At 63.2% G+C, this 22,164-nt stretch overlaps 2 protein-coding genes and 1 non-coding gene across 7 annotated transcripts; 1 reads left to right on the top strand and 2 right to left on the bottom strand.

Annotated features, from left to right (window-relative positions):
* Positions 1-2,157: 2,157 nt before the first annotated feature.
* Positions 2,158-13,126, top strand: RNF126 (ring finger protein 126). 5 transcript variants are annotated; one of them, XM_042927711.1, is made up of 9 exons: positions 2,158-2,315; positions 9,820-9,878; positions 10,013-10,094; positions 10,455-10,666; positions 11,720-11,788; positions 11,863-11,932; positions 12,471-12,564; positions 12,645-12,760; positions 12,876-13,126. In XM_042927711.1, the coding sequence occupies exons 1-9, from the start codon at positions 2,241-2,243 to the stop codon at positions 13,023-13,025; spliced, it is 927 nt and encodes a 308-aa protein (XP_042783645.1). In that variant the 5' UTR covers positions 2,158-2,240; the 3' UTR covers positions 13,026-13,126. The 5 variants fall into 5 exon arrangements, with proteins under 5 accessions (XP_042783645.1, XP_042783643.1, XP_042783647.1 ...); XM_042927709.1 differs by having other exon boundaries at positions 10,422-10,666; XM_042927713.1 differs by having other exon boundaries at positions 10,422-10,666; positions 12,471-12,560; positions 12,876-13,043.
* A 1,205-nt stretch (positions 13,127-14,331) lies between these two features.
* On the bottom strand, positions 14,332-17,850 carry FGF22 (fibroblast growth factor 22). The gene is made up of 3 exons (XM_042927376.1): positions 17,621-17,850; positions 15,108-15,211; positions 14,332-14,935 (listed from the first exon to the last, which is right to left on the bottom strand). Exons 1-3 carry the CDS (start codon positions 17,832-17,834, stop codon positions 14,741-14,743), a joined length of 513 nt encoding a protein of 170 aa, XP_042783310.1. The 5' UTR covers positions 17,835-17,850; the 3' UTR covers positions 14,332-14,740.
* A 3,375-nt stretch (positions 17,851-21,225) lies between these two features.
* Positions 21,226-21,310, bottom strand: TRNAR-UCG. Its single transcript has one exon. It is a non-coding gene; the product is annotated as a tRNA-Arg (tRNA).
* Positions 21,311-22,164: the final 854 nt, after the last annotated feature.

Genomic DNA, 22,164 nt, shown 5'->3' with positions numbered 1-22,164 from the left:
TGGCCCTGCCGCATGACCATGTCTGAGCCCTCAGTCTCCCCAACTGTAAAATGGGGGTCTTGATTTTCCTCACATCGTGGTGCTTGCATGAGGAGTAAACTTCAGGCCCAGCACGTACTTAGCTCTTAGTTTTACAGTACACAAACCCTGCCTGGGCCTGGCACGCAGCAGGCACTCACTAATTATTCGTTTATTCAAGAATCTATGGGGCATCTACTAGATGCTGAGTACTGGCCTCACGTATTGGGAGACGCCATTGATAACTCCTGGATTTGGGGATAGCTGTAGGAGAAGGAAAGAGGGTGCCAGGCAGCGGGGTGCAGTATGGGATGGGGCTCCCTCAGGAAGGGATCGGAAACAGAAGCAAGGAAACAGAAGGGACAGTGGGAAGGGCGTGCCCAGCAGAGGGCATGACCAGACAGGGGTCGCGAGGTGGGATGCAGCTTGGCCCACCCAGGGGGGCCAGCAAGGACCAAGGAAGTGCCGTGTGTGCCCATGTGTGCTCCCAGCCTCATCCAATCCCCAAACCCGGGAGGTGGGTTCTGCCATTTGCACAGAGGAGTTAAGTGACCTACCCAGGGTCACACAGCCAGCATGACTTGGTGGGATTTGAACACAGGCCTGATGGTTGTAAGGCCTCTTGCTCAATACCTCATAAACTTCTACAGGATGAATGAATGAATGAATGAATGAATGAATGTTGGTGGTATGAAATGAGCTAGGGGCTGGGCTTGAGTGGCCTGAAATGAACTGCCCTCCCTGGATCTGGGGTTTCCTGGATTCCCAGTGATGGGACCCGCATACTCTCTAGTGGCCAGACCAGGAATGGCTTGGAATCACCCCTGAACCTTGAGGGGGACAAGACTGACTGTCAGAGAAGTCCCTGTCCCTACCCTGACATTCAAGATCCTTTGTACATAGGCTCCAATTTTTAATGCCTTGACACTCTGGTTCCTGTGCCCCCTTTTGCGGGAAGCCCAACTCCAACCTACTCCTATTCATTCCTCAAAGCCCTGGCTCAAATGCCCCCTCCCCTAGGAAACCCTGGCTGTCTCCCCAGGCAGAGCCAGTACTACTTAGGGACCCATCCTCTGGCTCAGCCTCACGGGGCTGGGGTGCCTGCATCCAGCTCTGTCTCCCTGAGCCACGGAGCCACTTTCATTGCCTGTTGCGTTGCGTTCAGTGTTGTGTCCTTGTACCACCCATCACAAAGTGTGGCATGTGGCAGGTGACCCATGAACGTTCTGTTGAGTAGATGAGAGAAATAAGTTCATGACTGGGCTGGAACTAACCTCAGAAATGTTCCGGGCCTGTGCCAGGTGATAGTGCAGTTTTTGCTGATTAATTTTTTGGCGAGGGGAGTGGTTAGGTTCTCTTTGCTCTCAAAAACAAGGCCACACCCCGCAGGCCTTGTGCTGTCTTATCCCGTGGGTCACACTGAGGCACAGAGGGCAGTCCTCCTTCGACCCAGGAACGGGTCTCCCTGCATTTATTCAACGAGTGTTCATGGAATACCTGTTACCAGGCGCTATTAGGAGTCCGGCTGGGAACAAGACATAAACACCCCTTCCACTGTGGAGCCGACTCTATGGTTCATCAGGCGGGAATAAGTGCCATTGAGAAGGGCAAAGGCTTGAGAAAACGAGAAAGCAAGCCACGCAGGTGTCTGGGGTGCACCCGGCGGGGGCACAGCAAGCGCAAAGGCCCGGAGGTGACAGTGCGCCCGGTGCCCAGAACCAGTGAGGACGGCGGGGGGACAGAAAGGTGGCACTTGGGGTAGAAGACCCGACGAGGGAAGTGGAAGCCTAGCCCCTTTCGGAGAAGAGGAGGGGCTCGACCCCACCCCGCGCAGGCCGCTCCCCTCGGCCTCCTCGGAGCCGGGCCTCGCCCCCAGCCACACCCCCGCTCCCTGCTCCGGGTTGCCAAGGTGACTCGGCCCCGCCCCTCCCAGCCCCGTCTTCGGGCTTCCAGGCCCGGCTCCGTCCCCTTACTCGGAGCCCTGTGAGAGAGGCGCCCGCACTGAGTTTGTCCCTCCGCGACCACCGTCGCCCGGGCAGGCGCCTGCCGCGCGCGCCGCCCGCCTCGCTCTCGCGCGCTCCTCCACCCCACGCCGTGCGTGCCTTGCGTGCCTTGCGTGAGCGTGCGCGGGCGCGTCGGCCGGCAAGGGAGCAGCAAACGGCCGGCGGCGGGCGGCGGGCGCCGCGCGGGGGGCGGGCGGCGCGGAGGAGGCGGCAGTGGCCATGGCCGAGGCGTCGCCGCAGCCCGGACGGTACTTCTGCCACTGCTGCTCGGTCGAGATCGTGCCGCGCCTGCCGGTGAGGCGCGGGCCGGGGCGGCGGGCGGGGGCTCTCTCTCCCTTGGCCTGAAGCGAGCTGGCCCCGCCGGGGAAACTGAGGCCCGGGCGGCGTTGGCCCGGGGCTCTGCGGGGGGCCCGGAGGCGGGGCCCACCCCCGGGGAAGCAGCGGGACCGATGATCCCAGATGCGCGGCGGGGAGGCCGCTCGGTCCCCGACGGGGAAACTGAGGCCCGCAGAGGCCGCGTGACCTGCGCTCGGCGCCCCGCCCCGGAGGAGGGAGGTGGGGGAATCGGACCCCGGGAGATGTCTCCGGGGGCCGTTCCCGGGGCGCGTGGTCGGCGCTGCGGGCGCCTGGCTGCGGGCCGCCCCGCCGAGCGCTCCCGCCTGCTTTCCCGATGTCGAGACGGGACGGCTGTGTACCTGGCCCGGGCCTGACAGCCCCGGGCAGGCTTTTGTGACCTGAGCCTGCGCTTTTGTGCTTCCCCGGAGTGGGGGTTGGGGGGCGGGTTTAGGCCCGCCTGTGGCCAGGTGTTGCCTTCTCCTTTAGGCCGGCGTTTCCCAAACCGTGTGGTGCGGCAGGGGACTGCTTGTTCAACGTACAGTGTTTCAGGCTCCTCGCCCCGGAGCTTCCTAGTTAGCAGGTCTAGGATGGGGCCCGTGTTCCCCTGCTCCAGGCCCACAGGGAAAGCGGCGGTCTAGTTCGACCCTTTCCTATTTTACAGGTGGGAAAAATGAAGCCAGGGGAAGCGCAGGCCAGCTGTGGCCCTGACATCCTGACAGTTGCCCCTGGGCCAGCTCCCACGGAGCAGGAAGAGGGAGGTGTGGGATGGTGGAGGCCCTGCAGGTGGTGAGGATTTATTGAGCACTTTCTAGGTGCTCCTAGTACTTTATCTCTGGCCCGCATGCTCCCCACAGTCGCCTGGGTGGTGGGTGGTGGGTGGAAGCTGTTCTCGTCTCAAAGCCAGACTCGGTTCTGCCTTTGCCAGCAGTGGGGACCCCTGGGAGGAGGGGGCCGGGGGAAGGAGTCTATGGGCATCATCCCAGCCACAGAGGAAGGAAGTGGGCTCAAGTCAGGTTGGGAGCAGAGAGCAATGCCTGGGCCCAGAAGGCGAGAAAAGGCAGGGAGGTGCGGCTTCCAGAAGCAAGAGAGGAGGGAGAAATAAAACGAAACCTCAGCTGTGAGCACCCGCTGGGGGAGCCGACACTTGCCTCACCCTAGCCTCCCGGAAGTCCTGCTTCTGCCTTTTCCGGCTTTCTGCAGCCCCAGCTCCGTTCTCGACCGGGACCGCGGCAGGAGGCGGCTGGTGGCCTGACAGCTCACCGGCCTGAGTTAGTTGCACGCAGCCCCTTGCGGCTGGTGTGAGCCCAGGACAGGCCCTGGGACCCAGGCTTTCCCCAGAGCAGCCTGCCCGGAGCCGAGGGGGACCTGGGGCTGGGCGGTCTGCATAGCCAGCTGTTCTGGGCCTCTCTTCCTGGGGCCAGCACAGGGCCTGGGGCCTGGCCAGGTGTGCCCGCTTCCTGGCCATGTGGCCTTGGACCCGGAGCACCCTGATCTCTTGCAGCTGCCACCGGGCTGGGGAGGACCTGCCTCAGCACAAGAATCCGGTGGTGACAAGGTATCGTTGACCTCTGCCCTCAGAGTTTATAGGCTGGTCAGGGAGCCAGTGTTGAATAAGCGATTGGCAAATATTTAGTTAGGAATGCTGGCAAATTCCGTGAAATTAGCAAATGGCAGTAAGGGACTCCGGTGCCCGTTTGTGGGTTTGAAGGGTTCCATGAGGCCCGGTAGACAGGGTGACTGTTTACCAGTAAGGGGCGCACCTGCTGTTTCGGGATGGAGAGGGTTGGCCCTCAACCTGGTAGCGGTGGCAGGTCCCAGCCAGCACGGTTCACAGGAGGTAGCCCTGACTTTGGCCTGCTCTAGGGCGTTGGGGCTGGGTTTTGTGCAGTTCTTACTTTTGATTTTTGTCACCATCGTGGCACCTCCTTAGGCACTGAGATAGGGCCCGCTCTCAGGTGCTTCTCGGCAGGGTCGGGCTGAGGCCACACCCAGCTGTGCCTCTTATCGCCCGTGTGGCTCTGGGTGAGGTGCTCGACCTCCCTGGACCTCCGTTTCTTCGCCTGCAAGATGGGCTTGACGAGATAACCTGTGCCCGCTCGGTGGGAGCACACATGTAGGGGGGAGCCCAGTGCCTGGCTCCCAGGACGGGGAATGGCTGGCAGCCTAGCCGGAGCAGGGCATGTGGGAGCAGGAACCAGACAGGCCGGCTGGCTTGAGGGCCTCCGAGGCTGGCACACAAGCCCAGACTCGAACCTGCCCAGGAAACGGCAGCTCTTGGGATGAGGTGGACGTGCGGGGTCGTGTGGCGCGACTGCAGGGCTGTGGAAACGCAGCGTCCACGGGCCGCCACCTGCTGTGCTTGGCACCCTGGGGCCCGCCAGGAGGTGCAGGTTCCCACCAGGGGGGCTGAGCGGGTGGCAGTCCGGGGTCGTATCCGCCCCTGTGCCACGGCCCCGAGCGCCTCGCCGCAGGCGGTGCCTCCGATGGCCCTCTTCAGGCCGCCTTCTCGTTGCTGGCGACTGCTTTCCTTCTCAGGGACGGCCTGAGTGTGTGACTGGGCGGGACCTGGACCTGGAGGGCGCTGAGGGGAGGAAGCCAGCCTGTGGTCAGCGCCCAGCGGCGGTGGGCGTCTGCCCTCGCTCTCTTTATGCCTCAGTCTACACGTCCTCTGTCCTTGCCCCTCGAGGGGCCTCGAGGAGTCCTGGCCCCTGATGCTTAGCAGAATAAGTGGAGTCCTTCCCACGGGGCACCCGGGGCCGGGCCTGCCTCCCCAGGCACCCTGTGGCCTCAGGTGGGTCCCTCTGGCCACCTGACAGCTCTGTGTGCCCACGTGCTAGATGCTGTGCGTCGTGCTGGGTCCTGCCCTGTGACCAGCCGTCTGTTCACCGCTGCAGAAATGCGGGTGCTCCGATGTGTGGGCTGCCCCTCGGGGGGACACAGACCCCACCCTGCACCTCCACACAGCGGGTGCTCCAGAGGGGGCTGGCATTTGCTCAGGGTCTGAAGTCAGCGGGGCAGGAAGTGAGCCGAGCCCCCAAAAGGTGGCTGGATGCTGGGCGGAGCCACATCCTAGGGCACCCCAGGCCTCTGAGTCACGTGTCACTGTGGGGAGGCTGAAGTGAGGCGGGGCTCCCAGCACAGTGGGCACACGTGTCGTGTCACACGGGGTCCCGGTCCCTAGCAGTGGTGTCAGAAGCACCCTGGCAAGACCAAGGAAGCTTGTAACACCTGCTGGGCTCCGTGTGTAAGCATCACTGGCTCCCAGGGGGCCTCACACGCGGCCGGATCCCGGCGTGGCTCTGCACCCTGGCATGCAGCAGTGTGCGTGATGCTCACGGCCGCTTGGGGGACAGGTGGGGTCGATGTGGGGTGTGGTGGCAGCAGGGTGGGCCTTCCGTGGGCCCTGGGCACCTGTCTGCCCAGTGGCAGCTGAGGAGGGCTATGTAGAGCAGCCAGGGCATTCCCGCGGGCCGTGGGCTGGTGGGGCACGGGCCGGGAACACCGGCAGCAGGGGCCTGGGTGTCCCATCACGTCTGTGTCTGGGGCTGAGTCCATGTTCCTTCGACGCAGCGCTACACTGGGGTTCTGCCTCCCCTGGAGGGGCCTTGAGGGGCCGGGGCCCACGGAGGCCGAGGTCACTGTGCAGCAGGCGATCCCGTGGGGCCGGCCAGCCACCTCTCCGCCTCCCGCCCGAGTTTCCCTGATTTAATCATGCTCGCCTGGCCGCGGTGTGAAGGAGTGCCTGAGTGAACCGAGGGCTGCCCTGGCTGACCCTGGGAGACCTGGGCAGGCTACTCCCTGGTCTGAGCCCCCGGGTCCTCCTCGTCACCGAGGAGGGGCTGAATTGCACCTCTTAGGCACAGCATAGAGACCGAGCACAGAGAGCGAGTGCTCAGTGAATTTAGCGTCTTGTCTGTCCTGTCGTTGGTGTTCTGGCCACCGCCGTTGCTGATGATGCTGGGGTGGTCCCCTTCATCCCCTCTCCTCCTCCTAGGAGGAGAGGTAACTGATTCACGGTGAGGAACCATCAGAGACAGGCGCTCACAAGTTAGGGCCAGCGAGCGCCGGCTGACCCCCACCTGGGAAGTGGGGCTGTCACCACCTGGACCTGGGCTCTGCCCTGTGGGTGGCAGACATCCATCCCGGCGTCTCCTCGCTTGGACGCAGATGGCCGTTGCTGGCTAGTCTGACTTAACAGGAACCGGTGGGGTGTGCCCGTGGAGGAGGAGAGCACTGGGGCACCCCCAGATCTGGTCCCTTCCCTGCTGCACACCAGCAGAAGCTGCAGCGCCCTCCTGAAATGCCAGGTGTCAGGTGGCCCGTGGCTCAGGCCGATCTGGACTTAGCGTGGGGCTCGCACGGGGATGGAGAGTGTGGAGGCAGGGCCCTGACCGCAGCCAGCTGTCGAGCCGTAGCCCTCCGGTCCTCAGTGGCTGCTGGATTTCAGAGCCCTAGGCTTGAGGCCATCCTCCGTTTACAGGTGGGGAGACCGAGGCTTGCGGCCAGGATGTGACGTTTGAGCAGAGACCCGACTTCCAAGAGGGGGCAAGCCAGGTAGCTATCTGGGGGAGAATGCTCCGGCAGGGGGGATGGTGTGCGGGCCCTGAGTAGAGAGGGCAGGTGGCGGTGGCCTGGATGGGGCAGGGAAGCGGGAGTGGCGGGCCAGCTTGTTCGGAGCCGACCGCAGGGGAGGAGAGTGCAGAGCAGGTAGTTGGATGAGGTTCTCGTGCGCCGCGTGGGATGGGGCTCCAAGGTGACGCTCAGAGATGGCGCCCGGCCTTGGTAGCAGAAGAGGTTGCCTGTTTCCAGCGGGTCAGACTGAGGCTGAGGCTGAGGCCGCCTGGCTCACCGGTCCTGCCCCGGCTCTTCCGGGCTTGCCCAGGGTAGCATGGAGACTGGGGGCGGGCGGCGTGCTCAGAGGAGAGGAGGGGGAGGGACAGCTTCTCACCCAGGCCCCCCCACCCCCATCCTGGCTGGAGAGGGCGGGCGCGCCTCTGATTTACGTCTCCCCCGTAGGGCAGGTGCGGTGGCGGCGGGCTCCACCAGGCCCAGAGAGAGCCTGGACCTTGCCGCCGGCCCCGAGCCAAGGGGAGCCCTGAGCAGACGCCCGCTGTCGTCTGTGACGGGGCCACGCTAAGGGCTCGATTGCCAGCGTCCTAACCGAGGCCGTCGCAGCCCCCTGCAGCCACACTGGCCCGTGTCCGTGGCCCTCTGTCCCCTTGGGGCTGCACCAGGCAGTGAGAGCCCTGGCCCGTCCACAGAGCGTCCCGCGGCCGTCTTCCACCGCAGCCAACAGTCCGAGGGTTGGTCGTTCGCGGTGGAGCCGAGCTGCCCGTTGCCCCCGTGTCCCCACTTGGGAGGGCAGGGGTCACTGTCCTCGCTGCGCCTTCTGATGGCTCTGTTGAGATACAACTCACCTGTTCACAGTGTGCGTGTCAGTGTTTTCCGTACGCCCAGAGCCCCGCACCCACCACTGCTGTCTAGTTCCAGAACATTCCCTCACCCTAAAAGGAAGCCCTGTCCCCGTTAGCATTCACCCTCACTCGCCCTCCCCTCCCCCGGCCCCCACGAACCCCCTTCCGTCCGTGGGTGGGCCTGTTCCGGACGTTTCACACACGCGGACTCACACCTCGTGTGGCCTCTCGTGTCAGGTTTCCTCCCTGAGTGTCGTGCGTTCACGGTTCGTCCGCAGGGCAGCGGGTGTGGGCGCTTCGCCCCTGCTCGCGGCCGAGGGATGTGCGCCTGCGCGGTGGACGTGGTCATCTGTGCGCGTGCGCGGGGGACGTGGTCATTTGTGGGCGTGCGGGTGGGGGTTGCGTGGACGTGAGTGTTCGTGTCTCTCGGGTGTGGACCCGGCAGCGGGGTCGCGGGGTCGTGTGGTGACCGTGGGGTCGACCTGACGAGGAACTGACCGCGGGCCTGTCTTCCAGACAGACCGCCCCGCTTCTCGTCCCCACCGCCAGCCGGGGTTCTGGTTCCTCCACTTCCGCTGACGCTTAGCCGTAGTCGGCCGAGTGGCGCGGTCCTGGCGGCCGGCCGGGAGGTGGTGTCTCACGGGTTTCGGTTTGCGTTTGCTCGTTGCCTGACGGTGCCGAGCGGCTCTCTGCTGGTTTGTCGCCCTTTGTGTGTCTTTGGAGAACTGTTTTAATTCTTTGGTCAGTTTTTAGCCGGGTTGTTTGTGCTTTTGGCGTTGAAGTGTTAGAGCTCTGTATTCTGGATCCCAGCTCCTATGGCGGGTGCAGTTCCTTCCTGTCCTCCCCAATCGGCTCAGTGTTCCTTGACCCCACCCCCCCTTTGCTTTTGGTGGCGGGGTGGGGGGGGAGGGGGGGGACATGGCGCGTGCTGTGGTGGCACCCACTGCCCTGGTGCAGGTGCCTGGCACTCCCGCTGGGTGTCCACGGGGAGGCCCGTGCCTGCTGAGCCACCTGTGCCTGTGGCTCACGTGGGGCCATTGGCGGCCCCCTCCTTGACAGTCTGCATCCCCTCTGTGTCTCCCACTCGGCACGCGGGGACAGTGCTTCCAAAACGTCACCTTAGGTAGAAGCACAGCTTGCGCTCACGTCTGTGTCTTCCTGTTTGGGTGGCTTTTGGACACTCGTGCGAACCCCCAACCCACTTGTTTGGTTTTGGTGTTTCCATGCCTTGCGGCCCCTGGGGCCCGTCCTCCACTCGGGACATTACACCTCCCCCATCTGACTGGTGGGCCTGGCTGGGGGGGGGGGAGTGGCTGCTGGGCTTGGAGGGGGCACGGCCAATGGGGGTGGGGTCACACTGCAGCCCGGGGTCACAGGCCCTGCGCTAGGATTGCTGGAATGTTCCAGAGATGCCGCCATGGGACGCCCGCGGGCTGGTCCCTTTGCTCAGGTGGCGCTTCCCGCCCTCAGTGGCCACCTTCCTGGGAGCTGAGCTACTGAGGCCTCGATAGTCCTGTGACCCCACAGTCCCTCCTGCAACCTTCTCAGGAGCTCGGGGCAGGTGTCTTTATCTGCAAAAGGGGAGTCTCTCACGGAACGGTCTCACGTCTCACGTCTGCACAAGTCGGGAACTGCTAGGTGGACCCGCGTCAGCTGGCCTGTTTGGTACAGGCTTCTTCAGAGCCTTCAGCAGCTGGTGTGGCTGAGTGGAGGCCTTGAAGCTCGGAAAGTTTCGTCACCCTGAGGAGCGTGGGCTGATGGCCTTTGGCACGGCAGCAGCTCGCCTGGGGGCCCAGGCCTCGCCCGCACGAGGGGCAGGTCGAGGTGGCTGCGGCCATTACCACACGGAGGCGGTGGCCTCTCAGACATCTCAGAGACCCGGCAGGTCTGTGCCAAATCGGACTCTGGGCCTGAGCAGTTTCACCGATGTGCCTGGAGCCGCTCGGTGTGGCCTGAGGTGGGGGTGTCCGGTGACCCCGCAGGCACGGCTGACACGGCACGGGGGCCGGGACCCCCGAGATCGCACTCACCCGCCCTCTCCTCCGCAGGATTACACCTGCCCCAGATGCGAGTCTGGTTTTATTGAGGAGCTTCCCGAAGAGACCAGGTAACCCAGCCCAGGTGCACGCTGGCAGCGCCCAGGCCCCTTGGGGTGGGCGGGGCTGTGGGCGGGCAGAGGCTGGGCAGGCCGCGGCGGGCAGGGGTGAGAGGTGGAGAGGGCCTCCCTCTCTCCTGACTCAGGGCACCCCGTCCTCCCAGGAGTACAGAGAATGGTTCCGCCCCCTCCACAGCCCCCGCGGACCAGAGCAGGCCACCGTTTGAGGTGAGTCAGGCCCCAGATTGCCCTCCCCTCCCCGTGTGGACCGGTCCCCCCGCCTGACCCTCGACCACCGGGACCTGTCCTTCCTCGTTTCTCCCACACACGCCAAGGCTCCCCTGCTGCACCCTCAACCCTCAGGGCCCCAAGCCTGGGACGGGGCCCCGTGGCACACGGAGGAGACGTGGGGTCCAGGCAAGGGGCTGGGTCAGGTGGGACCCAGGTGGCCGCTCGGGGCTCCCGCCCCGCCCCCCCACGGTCCCACGGCCCTCCTCCCCACAGAAGGCCCTGCCCTCCCCCCGCCCCGTGGTCACATCGCCCTCCCCCTCACAGAACGCGGACCAGCACCTGTTCACACTGCCACAGGGCTACGGGCAGTTTGCTTTCGGCATCTTTGACGACAGCTTCGAGATCCCCACCTTCCCCCCTGGGGTGCAGGCCGACGAGGGCAGGGACCCTGAGAGCCGTCGGGAGAGAGAGCAGCACTCCCGGCACCGGTATGGCGCCCGGCAGCCTCGCGCCCGCCTCACTGCACGACGGGCCACCGGCCGGCACGAAGGCGTCCCCACGCTGGAAGGGTGAGGGCGCTTGGGGGCAGCCGGCGGGTGGGACGCTCCCGAGAGTCTCGCAGCCTGCCCCACCCTGACTTAGCCAGCCTGACCGTCTGCCCCTCCAGAAGGTTCTGTGGTTACAGAGGGGCGGATGCTAGCTCTGGGGCTGACCTGTGGGCGGGGCGCTTCCCCTGTGCACCCAGGCAGAGCCCACCGTGCTGAAGAGCTGCGGAGGGGGGGCCCCTACCGTGTGGCCCGGGGGGCCTCTCGTCCACTCAGTGCCTTCCATCCTTCTTGGGGGGGGGTGTCTGTCCCCCGACTCCCTCATCCCCATCTGTTCAGACACGGCCGATTCACATCGGGTCCTTGTCTCCCAGGGCGGCAGGCAAGTGGGGTGGGTTTTGCCCCCCCCCCCCTCCCCGCTCCACCGCAAAGCCCCGAGCTCCCTCCGTGTCGGCGTCGGCACCAGGAACGGCTTCTCTGTAACCTGAGGCTCGTTCAGAGGACTTGGGGTGAAAAGGAAACGTTTTTCTGAGGGCCCCGTTCCCAGAGAACATAGGGTCCTCCAGCATCTTCGTAGATGGAACCAGGCTGTGCACAGAAGCGCCTGTGTCACGGGGAGCCCCGACGCGCTCTGCTCTGTTCCGTTCCGGCCCAGGACACAGCCTGGGCTGCCCTGACCCCCCAGGTGTCTCGTGTTCGTGAGCTGCCCTGTAGCAGCCCCTCCCCCCCAAGCTCGGACACGGGCTTCACTGTGACCCCAGCCGGACGTTGCGGAGCGTCTGCAAACAGCAGGGCTGGGGATCCCCACCCCCCAGGTTGTAAAATAGGGAGCAGATGTGGTCATGCGTTGACGGGCACCGTCCAGGCCTCTGGGAAAGCTGGCCCGAAAATCTGCAAGGGAGACAACTTTTCTCGGTCTGTCTTGTGTTTGATTGCTTGCAAATCTTATTGGTTGAAAACGCAACCTTTAAAACGCCGTGAACTTCAAAGCCGGACACGTGTGTCCTCTGCTGCCTCCCCTGGGGGTGCCCAGCCTTGAAGGGCGCTGACCACAGGCCGGGCCCCGCTCTGTTCCAGGATCATCCAGCAGCTGGTCAATGGCATCATCACCCCTGCCAGCATCCCCAGCCTGGGCCTGGGCCCCTGGTGAGTAGGTGGGCGGGTCCCCTTGCGCCCTGCCCAGCCCCTCTGCCACTTGAACCCCAGACCTCTCTGCCCAGGGGTGTCCTGCACTCAAACCCGATGGACTACGCCTGGGGGGCCAACGGCCTGGATGCCATCATCACGCAGGTACAGGGTGGCCTCCCCGAGGCGGGCACCAGGGTGTCGCCGTCTTCTGGGGACCAGGATGCCCCCGGTGTGGACGCCCTGCTCCCCAGAACTCCCATCCTGAGGCTGGCGGGCCCCGTGTGGACCTGCACGTTCTCCTGAGCTGTCCCTGGGGATGGGGTGTTCACCATGACCCTGGTGGCCCTTGTGCGGTAGGGACGCTGCCAACTTTGCGGCCTTTCGCTGGTGAACTGGTGGTGAACGTGGCCACGGCCAGGCCCAGCCCTTTGGTTCTAGCGGGTGAGAGGACTTAGGGTGGGACCCTCGGCGCTGGGAGGGGCCTCCCTGGCTGCAGGGTGACCCCGACAGGATGAGCAGAAGAGTGGACAGGCGTGGGGGGCAAGGGGGCTCAGCCTCGGCGGAGGGGGGGTCCGGGGCCCCAGAAAAACACAGCCTTGGTGCTTTTGCAGGTAACCCGGCCTTGCATTTCAGAGCCCCGCGGGGCGAGGGGCCGCGCCTGCCTGCCGAGCTCCCGGCACTCTGGCCTCTTGTCTTTCAGCTCCTCAATCAGTTTGAAAACACGGGCCCCCCCCCAGCAGACAAAGAGAAGATCCAGGCCCTCCCCACCGTCCCTGTCACCGAGGAACACGTAGGTAAGTGGCTCGCCCCCTCCTGGGGACACCTGGGTGGGGGGTTCCCTGGTCTCCGCCGTCACAGGCTCCCTGCCCCGCAGGCTCCGGGCTGGAGTGTCCCGTGTGCAAGGACGACTACGGGCTGGGAGAGCGCGTGCGGCAGCTGCCCTGCAGTCACCTCTTCCACGACGGCTGCATCGTTCCCTGGCTGCAGCAGGTGAGCCGGCCCCTGCCCGCCCCCAGGCCGAACCCTGGCCCCCGCCCCCGCCGCAGGCTCGGCCCCTCACCACCCCCCACCCCCCACCCCCCCCACCCCCGCTGTCCCCACACAGCACGACAGCTGCCCCGTGTGCCGGAAGAGCCTCACCGGACAGAACACGGCCACCAACCCCCCGGGCCTGAGCGGCGTGAGCTTCTCGTCTTCGTCGTCCTCGTCGTCCTCGAGCTCGCCGAGCAACGAAAACCCAGCGGGCAACTCGTGAGCGCGCCGGCCGGCCTCCAGAGAGGGCACAGGACCTGGGCCTTGCCAGGCCCGGCGGGGCGGGGCAGGGCGGGGCAGGGGGCGGCGCGGCGGGGCTGGAGCCTGGAGGTACCCCCGCCTGCCTCCGCCCCCGCACCACCCCCGAGTCCGCCACCGCCACCGCCACCGCCACCGCCACCGCCGGCCGAGCCTCGAGGACCGCAGCCCCCCGGGCCGGAGCAGGCTCAGCCCTCCCCGCGGAGTGTGTCGCGCAGGAGCCTGGGCACGCGTCGACCCCCCCACCCGTTTGTCTCTAACCTCACCCCTGCACATTCGACGGCGGAAAGGTTTTTATAATTTTAAATTATTACTGCTTTGAAATAAATGGACGTTTAGCTCACGTGCGGCCTGCACGATGTGTGGAGAGAGCGACGCCTGGACGGGTCGCCAGCCCCCAACCCAGGCGCCGGGAGCTCGGGACCACAGGATGACCAGCAAAACGAGAACAAAACTGCTCCGACAGACGTTTTTTAAAGGAAAAAATACGTGTATCTTGAAAGCTATTTAAAAATACACCTACTTAGAGAAGCAGGTAGTTCGGGGTCTTCCTTCCGCGTCGGCGCCAGGGGCGGGCTGAGCTTCTCCGGCCTTGGCGGGCTCCGTGGCCGCGGACCCCGAGGACCCCGGGACCCCGGGACCCCGGGACCCGGGGCGGGCGGCAGCTTCACAGTGTTGCAGAAGGTGAGCTGAGGTGGGGCCTGTCGGCAGCGCCACCCCGCCCCCTGCCCGCTGGGAACCTGACTGCGTGTGTGTTTGTGTGGCGGGGGGGGGGGGGGGGGGCGGGGACCAGGGGCCTTGACTCCAGTGAGCGTCCGGGCTGCACACACCCCCACCCCGGGGACTGTCCCCTTCCCGCAACAGAATATCCCGCCTCGCTCTGCCGGCTGCAGAGCTGGGTTTGGACCTGGGCTCTGAGCTCTGGCCCCTTTCCTTCCGTTGGTGCTGGGCTGGGCAGGGAGGGCTCAGGGGTGCCCGGCGGGCAGCAGGCACAGCCTCCCCGGGACCCCGAGCTCCTGAAGGACACTGGCGTGAAGCCCCCTCGGCCCCCCCGCGGCCCCTCCTCACCCTCACGGCTAGCAGTTCCGGGTCTGCCTGTCTCTCTGCCTCCCTCTCGAGAGGACCTCGTGAGGACACTGCCCCCCCCCCCCGAAAGGGGGCCTTGAAAGGTCCCCTCTGCCACGTAGGTGACACATCTGCAGGTCCCAGGACCAGAATGGGGACCTGTGACCCAGGCACATCCACGTTGCCTTCTCTCTCTTGGCCCTCGGACACCGGCGGGTTCCCACCTCAGAGCCTCTGCCTGGGCCGGGTCCGGCCCGGAGTGCCCTTCCCAGACCTTCCGGTGAGCACACGGCCACATCCTTCAGGCTCCGTCCCGGGTGGTGAGTGGGGCCTCCGTGCCCTCCCAGCCTGTGAACGGACACCTGCAGCCTGTGCTCAGCTGAGCGTCCACCTCCCCGCAGACTCAGACAGGAGGCCCCTGGGAGTCAGGCTGCATCTGTGGGGGTCCCGCAGTGTCCCCAGCCCGGCACGCCGCGGACACACCGTTATTGCTTGTGGAACAGACGAGTGACCAGACGTGCTTTGCCAGGGCCTGGGCTTCCCCAGCCGCCGGCCGTGCAGCTCGGGCATCTTGTGGGATCTCTGTCCAGCTGCTCCTCGTGGCCCCTGGGAACCTCAGGAGACCAGGACGGGCAGGAAGTGGGTGGACAGGTGGTGCCGCTGTGTCCGGCCACCGCGCCTCGGGGACCCCTGCCCATCCAGCGCCAGGAACATGGGCCGACCGCGGTGACGCCAGCGGAGCGAGGCGTAGGTGTTATAGCCGTTCTCCTCGATGCGCTCCTGGAACCTGCAGTGGGCGGTGTAGACCCGCTTCGGGGGGTCGGGTGTGTGAGGCAGGCCACCGGATACCTGCCCGCCCACCAGACACCCCGCCCCGCCCTGGACGCCCTGTCCCCCACCGGACACCCCGCCTGTCCCCCAGACACTGGTCCCCCCACTGGACACCCACCCGCCCCGACCACCACATACACTGTGCACTCACCGACCCGTAGAGATGGCCCCCTCGGTTCATGGCCACGTAGAAGCCGGTGTGCACAGCCTTGAGGGCCACGACGCCCACACGGATGGAGCGGATCTCAATGATGCCTGGGGGCAGGGGTCGGTCAGGGCCCATGGTCCGCCATCTACCCACCTGTGCACTCTCGTTCGTTCATTCATTCATTCATTCATTCAGGTGACATTCACCAAGCACCTACTGTGTGCTTGGCCCTGTGATGGGCATGGTGACACACGAGACCACACAGGCCCTGCAGGAGCACCCCAAAGATGTGGGGGTGACCAAGGGGCAGGAAGGACACTCGAGCCAATGTGAAGGCTCAAGACAGGATCAGCCCTGCCAAGCGGGAGGAAGTCGGTGGGGCAGGAGGGCACTGAGTTAGGTCAAGGGTGAGAAAACCAAGCCAGAGGAGGCAGGGGATGGCCTGGGCAAGCCGTGATGTCAGAACAAGTGACGGGTGTGATGGGCGTAGACCCCCCAATCGGCCTCCAGATGGGAGGCATGGTCCAGGCGAAGGCCTGGAGGCGGGACACGGGGTGTCTACAGCATACCGTGCTCAACTCCGTGAGCACAGCACGGATGCTGCCGGAGCGCTGTACCCCACCGAGCCCACGTATCAACCCCAGGTGGGAGGTGCCTGCTGTGTCTCCTTCCTAGAGAGGGAAACTGAGCCTGGGAAGTGGCAGAGCCAGCTTTGGGCCTGACTTGCAGATGGGTGACCCTGGGTGACCCTGTCCCACTCTGAGCTGCTCAGTGAAGTAGACCTGTGGGATGAGCAGCCGTCCACAGCCTCAACACCCCCCCCCCCGCCCCATATACTGGGGCCTAATCTGGAGTCAAGGCCTTGCCCTCTGGTCTTCAGTCTGGACTTGGATGCCCGAGGTGATGGGGAGCTCACTCTGTTGCATGGGGCCTTTGTTCCTCCTATTTCCTCTGTCAGAAAGGAAAGTGGTCCTTGCCCTGCTGACTTCCTCCCACTTGGCAGGACCAGGGTGAGCCTTCACGCTGGCTCAAGTGTCCTTCCTGCCCCCTCGGTCACCCCCACATCTTTGGGGTGCTCCTGCAGGGCCTGTGTGGTCCTGAGTGTCACCATGCCAGCTCCTTCGCCCTATATGAAAGCCAACCCAAGCCCATCTCCATGGAGAGGCCCCAGACCTCTCAGATAAAGCTGCCACCCAGTCATCTCCTGGACGTCACTCTGTTTTCATTTTCTTTGCACCCTTTGTGGCCTCCTGTGAAATGACCACGTTAGCTGTTCATTTGTTTTACTGCTTTACTCTGCTGTGGGAGCCCCATGAAGGTGGCTGTCCTGGTCACTACTGCTACGTCCCCTGTGCCCAAGGCAGCATACAATAGGTGCCCAATTAGGAACCACAGAATTAATGAAGGAGAGAAGAGCTCCAAGGACCCCCCCACCCCCACCCTGTGGAGCCATCAACCATGTCACTGCCGCTGCTGTCCAGATGGGGAAGGTGCAGCTCAGACAGAAACAGCGACTGTCCCAAGTCACCTGGCAGATCCAGGCCCCACACCCATCTTGAGGCCACCCTGCCTGCCTGTGCCCACCGCTGAGCAACTGGCCCAGCCAGTCCCCCTGTCATCGCCCTTGTCCGGTGAACCTAATGAGAGCCCTGGGAGCCCGATGAAAGCAGCTGGAGGGGCAGGGGGTGATTATCTGCCCTAATGGTGGTGATTCAGGCAGTGGCCAGTGATTAGCCACCGCCCCCCACACCCCACCCCGTTCCCTGACCTGGGCCTCAGAGCTCTCCGGAGACTGAGACAGGACGGGGGGTCACTGACTGTCTCCAGCCGTCCCAGGCTCTAGCCTCTCTTTTGCCCCATCTCCCCTCTTGCCTCATACATTCCACAAACACTGAGTGCCTACTGTTTGCTGGGCAGGACATCTTGGCAAGGTTATGGGCATTAAGGAGCCCCAGCAACACCCCTGCCCCCACCCCAGCAGTGTGTCCCAGGGCTGCTCATTTTCCCTCTCTGTGCCTCAGTTTCCTCATCTACCAAAAGGATGTCTAGGAAGAAATAGAGGGGTCCCTAACTCAGGCAGATCCTGAGTTTGGATGTGCAGTGTGGGAAGTCCAGAGTCCAGACCCCAGCTCTGCCTCCACTTCATGATGTAACTGGGCCCCCCCGGGGGCCCTTCCAGGAGCAGAGTTGCCCGTCTGTAGATGGCCCCAGTGACCCCAGCCTCAACTATTCTGCAAAGACCTTTCTGTGCTGCGGAGCCAGGCCCAGAGCCAGGAGCTTCCTCGGTGACCTTTACTTTAACTGTCCAACCCTCCCACCTTGTGGGCTGGGCCCATTTCACAGTTGAGAATACTGAGGTCCCCGACGGGAAGCGACTTGGCCAACAGCACACACACAGCCAGAGGAGCCTCTGGGACGCTCCCACGCGCGCAGGAGGGCCCGGCTCATCCTTACTCTCATGTTGCCCTTGTTGGTACTGCCGGCCTGTCTGCCTTGGACCCCCTCCCCGGACTCACTGTCAGCTCCGTGACGCCAGCGGGTGCCCTGCACGCGGCCGCTGGGGTCCACTCGCAGGAAGAAGTGGGTGGAGGAGAAGAGGCGCCTCCAGCGCACGTCGCCCTCCAGGTGTGGGTAGCTGCGCGGTCTCCGCGGGCTGTTTGGGGTCCCCGCGGCGCCGGACGCCCGCGCCAGCAGCAGCCACACCAGGCTCAGCCACAGGCGGCCGCGCATGTCCCCGCGCCCGGCTCGCCGCCCTCTCCTGTCTCCCCGCGCGTCCGCGGCCGGGCCATCGCCGGGACAGGGGCGGGGCGCCCGGAGGGGCCGGCCCATACGGGCCAATAGGGAGCCTCGGGGGCGGGAGCCGCTCCACAGGAGGGCGGGGCGGGGCCGGGGGCGGGGCCGCGATCAATGAGCCAGCCAATGGAGAGGCTGGGGCTGGCCAATGGGGCGTCGTGGAGGGGCGGGGCAAACGCTGCAGGGGCGGGGCAACGAGGCGGCTGGGGCGGGACCAGGACGCGGGGCGGGGCCCACTCGGGAAAACATTCCTGCCTCCGCGCGTGTTTGTCCTGCGGGATGGGGAGGGCAGCGGTGCGTGTTCCTGAGTCACCGGGTTAGCCTGCAGGGGCTGCGGGGGCGTGGGTGTGAGAGAGGCGAGCCCGTAGAGACGCAGAGGGAGACAGCTACGGGAGAGACAAAGACGAAGATGGAGAGACAGAGACTCTGAGACACACGAGGAAAGGCGGCTAAGAGACACAGAGACAGAGAGAGATAGAGAGATCTGAGAGATACCGGGAGAAATGGAGCAGCTAGGGGTCAGAGACTGGGTGGGAAGTTCTGGCCTGCGTGTCCGTGCCAGCCAGGTCCCTGCACTGGGCATGCCCAGGTGGGATTTGTCTGCCCTCCAGACTGAACTCCCTGAGAGGCTCAGGGGCAGGGTCTTCACTGAGGGGTGGGCATGGGGAGGCATGTAGGTAGGGGAGCAAGTGAACGCCTGGGAATGCTGTGCTACAGGTGTTGGAGCAGGGGGGTGGATGGGGTGCTGGGGGCGGGAAGGTGGCTGATGGCGGATGGACACATGAGCACATCTGTGGCCGGCTGACAGGGGCATGGGTGATGACTGAGGCCAGCACCCTGTGCCCAGCGTTCAGAGCTGCATGTCCGAGGTGGGAATGGGGTGGCTCCGTTCACACCCACACCTGCTCATCATTCACAGACACACCCAGGGCCCACTGGGAGGCACCCTGTGCCCTGGATCCTGAGAATATAGCACAGTGAACCTTCACAGACTCAGAGCCAAGAGATGTCATTGACAGATGGGGAAACCGAGGCCGAGTGGGTCAGCAGCTTCCCCAAAGCCCCACACAGGACACATCCCAGGGCTCCAGTCCCTGTCCCTCTGCTGCCATAGACCCAGTCCTGCAGCCAGAGCCCCAGGTGGCACCTTTAAATAGCACCCTGGTGAAGACGAGGTGACAAGCCTGACCTGATGGCGTGTTGGAGGGGTAACCGGTCTGGCCAGAAGCTGGGATGCCTTCCTTGTGGCTCTGGGGATTCCCTGATCCCTCTTCCTGGCCCCAGGAGGGCCGTGCGTGGTGTGTGCCCCCTCCCATCTGGGAGAGGATGTCCCCCACACTCAGAGCCCTGAGGCCAGTGCCTGAGGGACCCTGCATGCTTGTATCAGGTCCCCAAGCCTCAGTGTCTCTGCAAAATGGGCCGGGAAGGGAAGGCTGGAAGGACAGAATGAGGGAATCCGCGACCTCGCTGGGCAGAGGGTGCAACACACAAACTTGAAATAACATCCTGATTCCCACCAGGCAACACTCAGTCTTCCCTTCCTGGAGTTTCCCCACCCTGCCCCCCAGGAGGACAGTCTTCGGGCTCTGCGTGACGGGGGTGGGACCCACGCCCAGGAAGCTGTCCTGCCCCAGGCGTTGTTGCAGGTTAATAACAGCTTCATTGAAATATATAGTTCAGGGGGCGCCTGGGGGGCTCGGGTCAATGATCTCTGCGGTCTGTGAGTTCGAGTCCTGTGTCGAGCTCTGTGCTGACAGCTCAGAGCCTGGAGCCTGCTTCACATTCTGTGTCTTCCTCTCTGTCTGCCCTTCCCCCACTCATGCTCTTTCTCTCTCTCTCTCTCTCTCTCTCTGTCAAAAATAAATAAACGTTAAAAAAAATTGAAATATAATTCACACACCACACAATTCCCTCATGTAAGGACACGACTCTGTTTTCAGTACACAGTTGTCAGCCATCACCTAGAATCTCTATCTAGTTCCAGAATATTCCATCAGCCTAAAAAGAAACACGGACCCATTAGTATTCACCTCAAGTCCCTCCCCCAGCAGCCCCCGCCCCCACGAGCCCCCCTCGTGTCCCTGGATGAACCTGTTCTGGACGTTTCACACACGTGGACTCACACCCCACGTGGCCTCTCGTGTCGGGTTCCCTCCCTGAGCGTCCTGTGTTCGGGGTCCGTCCCGGGGCGGTGGGTGTGGGCGCCTCGCCCCTGCTCGCGGCCGAGGGACGTGCGCGTGCGCGGTGGACACGTGGTATGTATCATTCATCTATTGACGGATACTTGGTTGTTTCTACCTTTAAAAAAAAATTTTTTTTAATGTTTATTTTTGAGAGAGAGAGAGAGAGAGAGTGTGAGTGGGGAAGGGGCATTAAAGAGAGAGGGAGACAGAATCCAAAGCTGACTCCAGGCTCTGAGCTGTCAGCACAGAGCCCGACGCGGGGCTTGAAGTCACAAACTGTGACATCATGACCTGAGCCAGAGTCGGACGCTTAACCAACTGAGCCATCGAGGTGCCCCTAAAAAGTGTTTAATGTGTTTATTTATTTTTGAGAGAGAGAGAGAGACAGAGTGTGAGCGGGGGAGGGGCAGAGAGAGAGGGAGACGTGGAATCCTAAGCAGGCTGCAGGCTCTGAGCTGTCAGCACGGAGCCTGACGCCGGGCTCGAACTCATGAACCGTGAGATCATGACCTGAGCCGAAGTCTGGTGCTTAATGGACCGAGCCACCCAGGTGCCCCATGGGCTGTTTCTGCCTTTTGGCTGCTGTGAATTATGTTGCCGTGGACGTGGGTGTACAGGTTTGTGTGTGGCCTTGCTTTCACTTCTTTCGTGTGTATGTGTAGTGCGATTGCTGGGTCATATAATAATTCTGTGTTCAGTGTTTTGAGGAACTTCTAGACCGTTGTCCACAACGGCTGCCCCGTCTTACGCCCCAGCAGCCGTGCCTGAGGGTTCTGATTTCTATACACCCTCCCGACGCTGGCGATTGTCCGTTGTTTTGAATACCGGCACCTTCGTGGGGGCAGAGTGATGTCTCACTGCGGTTTTCTGAAAGACTTCAAACCTACAGAAAAGTTGTAAGGACAGTGCAGTGAGCACCCTGTTCCTGTATTTTCCAATTCTATGTATTCTTTTTGCTCTCCATCAGCAGGAGGGCACGTACCCTGTAGCATATGTGCACAAGGGAATTTTTTTTTAAATTTTTTTGACATTTATTTCTTTTTGAGAAACAGAGTGAGATGAAGCGTGAGTGGGGGAGGGGCAGAGGGAGAAGGAGACACAGAACCCGAAGCAGGCTTCAGGCTCTGAGCAAGCGGTCAGCACAGAGCCCGACGCGGGGCTCGAACCCACGAACCGTGAGATCATGACCCGAGCCGAAGTCGGACGCTCAACCGACTGAGCCACCCAGGCGCCCCCAGGAATTCTATGCCCCAGGAACAGCACAGTGTGGATGAATTTCAGACATAATGTTGCGTAGAAGTAGCCTGACCCAAGGAGGTCCATTTATGTCACAGTCTGCAACGGGGCCGAAGCAGCCACGGTGTGAGGCATCAGGATGTGGGTGTCACTCTTGGGGTGACTATGGGGACTGTGAGGGGGCTTCAGGGGCGGGGCATGTTTCAGAATACCCATGTGTCCGGTTGGTGGAAACTGAGCTATATTCTTGACCTGTGCACTGTTGACATTATGCCTCCGCGCGCACACACACACACACACACACACACACACACACGTAATCTTTTTACGTAAGTGGGTATTCGAGAATAAGCCACGGGGATGCTACCAGTTCACCTCTAAACATGTGGATGTATCTCCCGAAGGCAAGGTCCTCTGTCATAACCAAACTGCAATTTAATCCACCATCCATGCTCAGATGGCCCCTGTTGTCCCCACAATGTCCTTCAATAGTTTTTTTTTTTTTTTTTTCCTGATCACAAACTCAGGATAGTCTCTGATCCGCTGATTAACGGTCCCCAAAGATATATCCATACTCTCATCCCAGGAACCTGTGAATTTCACCTCATTTGGAAAAAGAGTCTTGGCAGATACAATGAAGATTTTCAGATGCGGAAATCATCCCAGTGGGCCCTAAATACAGTCACAAGTGTCCTTATAAGAGAAACAGAAGAGGGACCTTTGACATAGACACAGAGGAGGCCACGTGACCACGGAGGCAGAGACTGGAGGGGCTCAGCCACAGGCCAAGGGACGCGTGGAGCCCCCAGAAGCTGGAGGAGGTGGGAAGGACCCTCCCCTGGAGCCTC

This window comes from Panthera leo, chromosome A2, assembly GCF_018350215.1.
Source record: "Panthera leo isolate Ple1 chromosome A2, P.leo_Ple1_pat1.1, whole genome shotgun sequence".
NCBI classification, from domain to species: Eukaryota; Metazoa; Chordata; class Mammalia; order Carnivora; family Felidae; genus Panthera; species Panthera leo.
This window is presented reverse-complemented; position numbering and strand designations above follow the sequence as displayed.

Coding starts and splice junctions, on each gene's coding strand:
- RNF126 (XM_042927709.1), top strand. CDS start 2,241: ATGGCCGAGGCGTCGCCGCAGCCCGGACGGTACTTCTGCCACTGCTGC. Junction 10,095..10,421: donor AGAGCAGGCCACCGTTTGAG/GTGAGTCAGGCC, acceptor TCCCCCTCACAG/AACGCGGACCAGCACCTGTT. Junction 11,933..12,470: donor TGGATGCCATCATCACGCAG/GTACAGGGTGGC, acceptor CTTGTCTTTCAG/CTCCTCAATCAGTTTGAAAA.
- FGF22 (XM_042927376.1), bottom strand. CDS start 17,834: ATGCGCGGCCGCCTGTGGCTGAGCCTGGTGTGGCTGCTGCTGGCGCGG. Junction 15,212..17,620: donor CTGGCGTCACGGAGCTGACA/GTGAGTCCGGGG, acceptor CCCTGCCCCCAG/GCATCATTGAGATCCGCTCC. Junction 14,936..15,107: donor GGGGCCATCTCTACGGGTCG/GTGAGTGCACAG, acceptor GACCCCCCGAAG/CGGGTCTACACCGCCCACTG.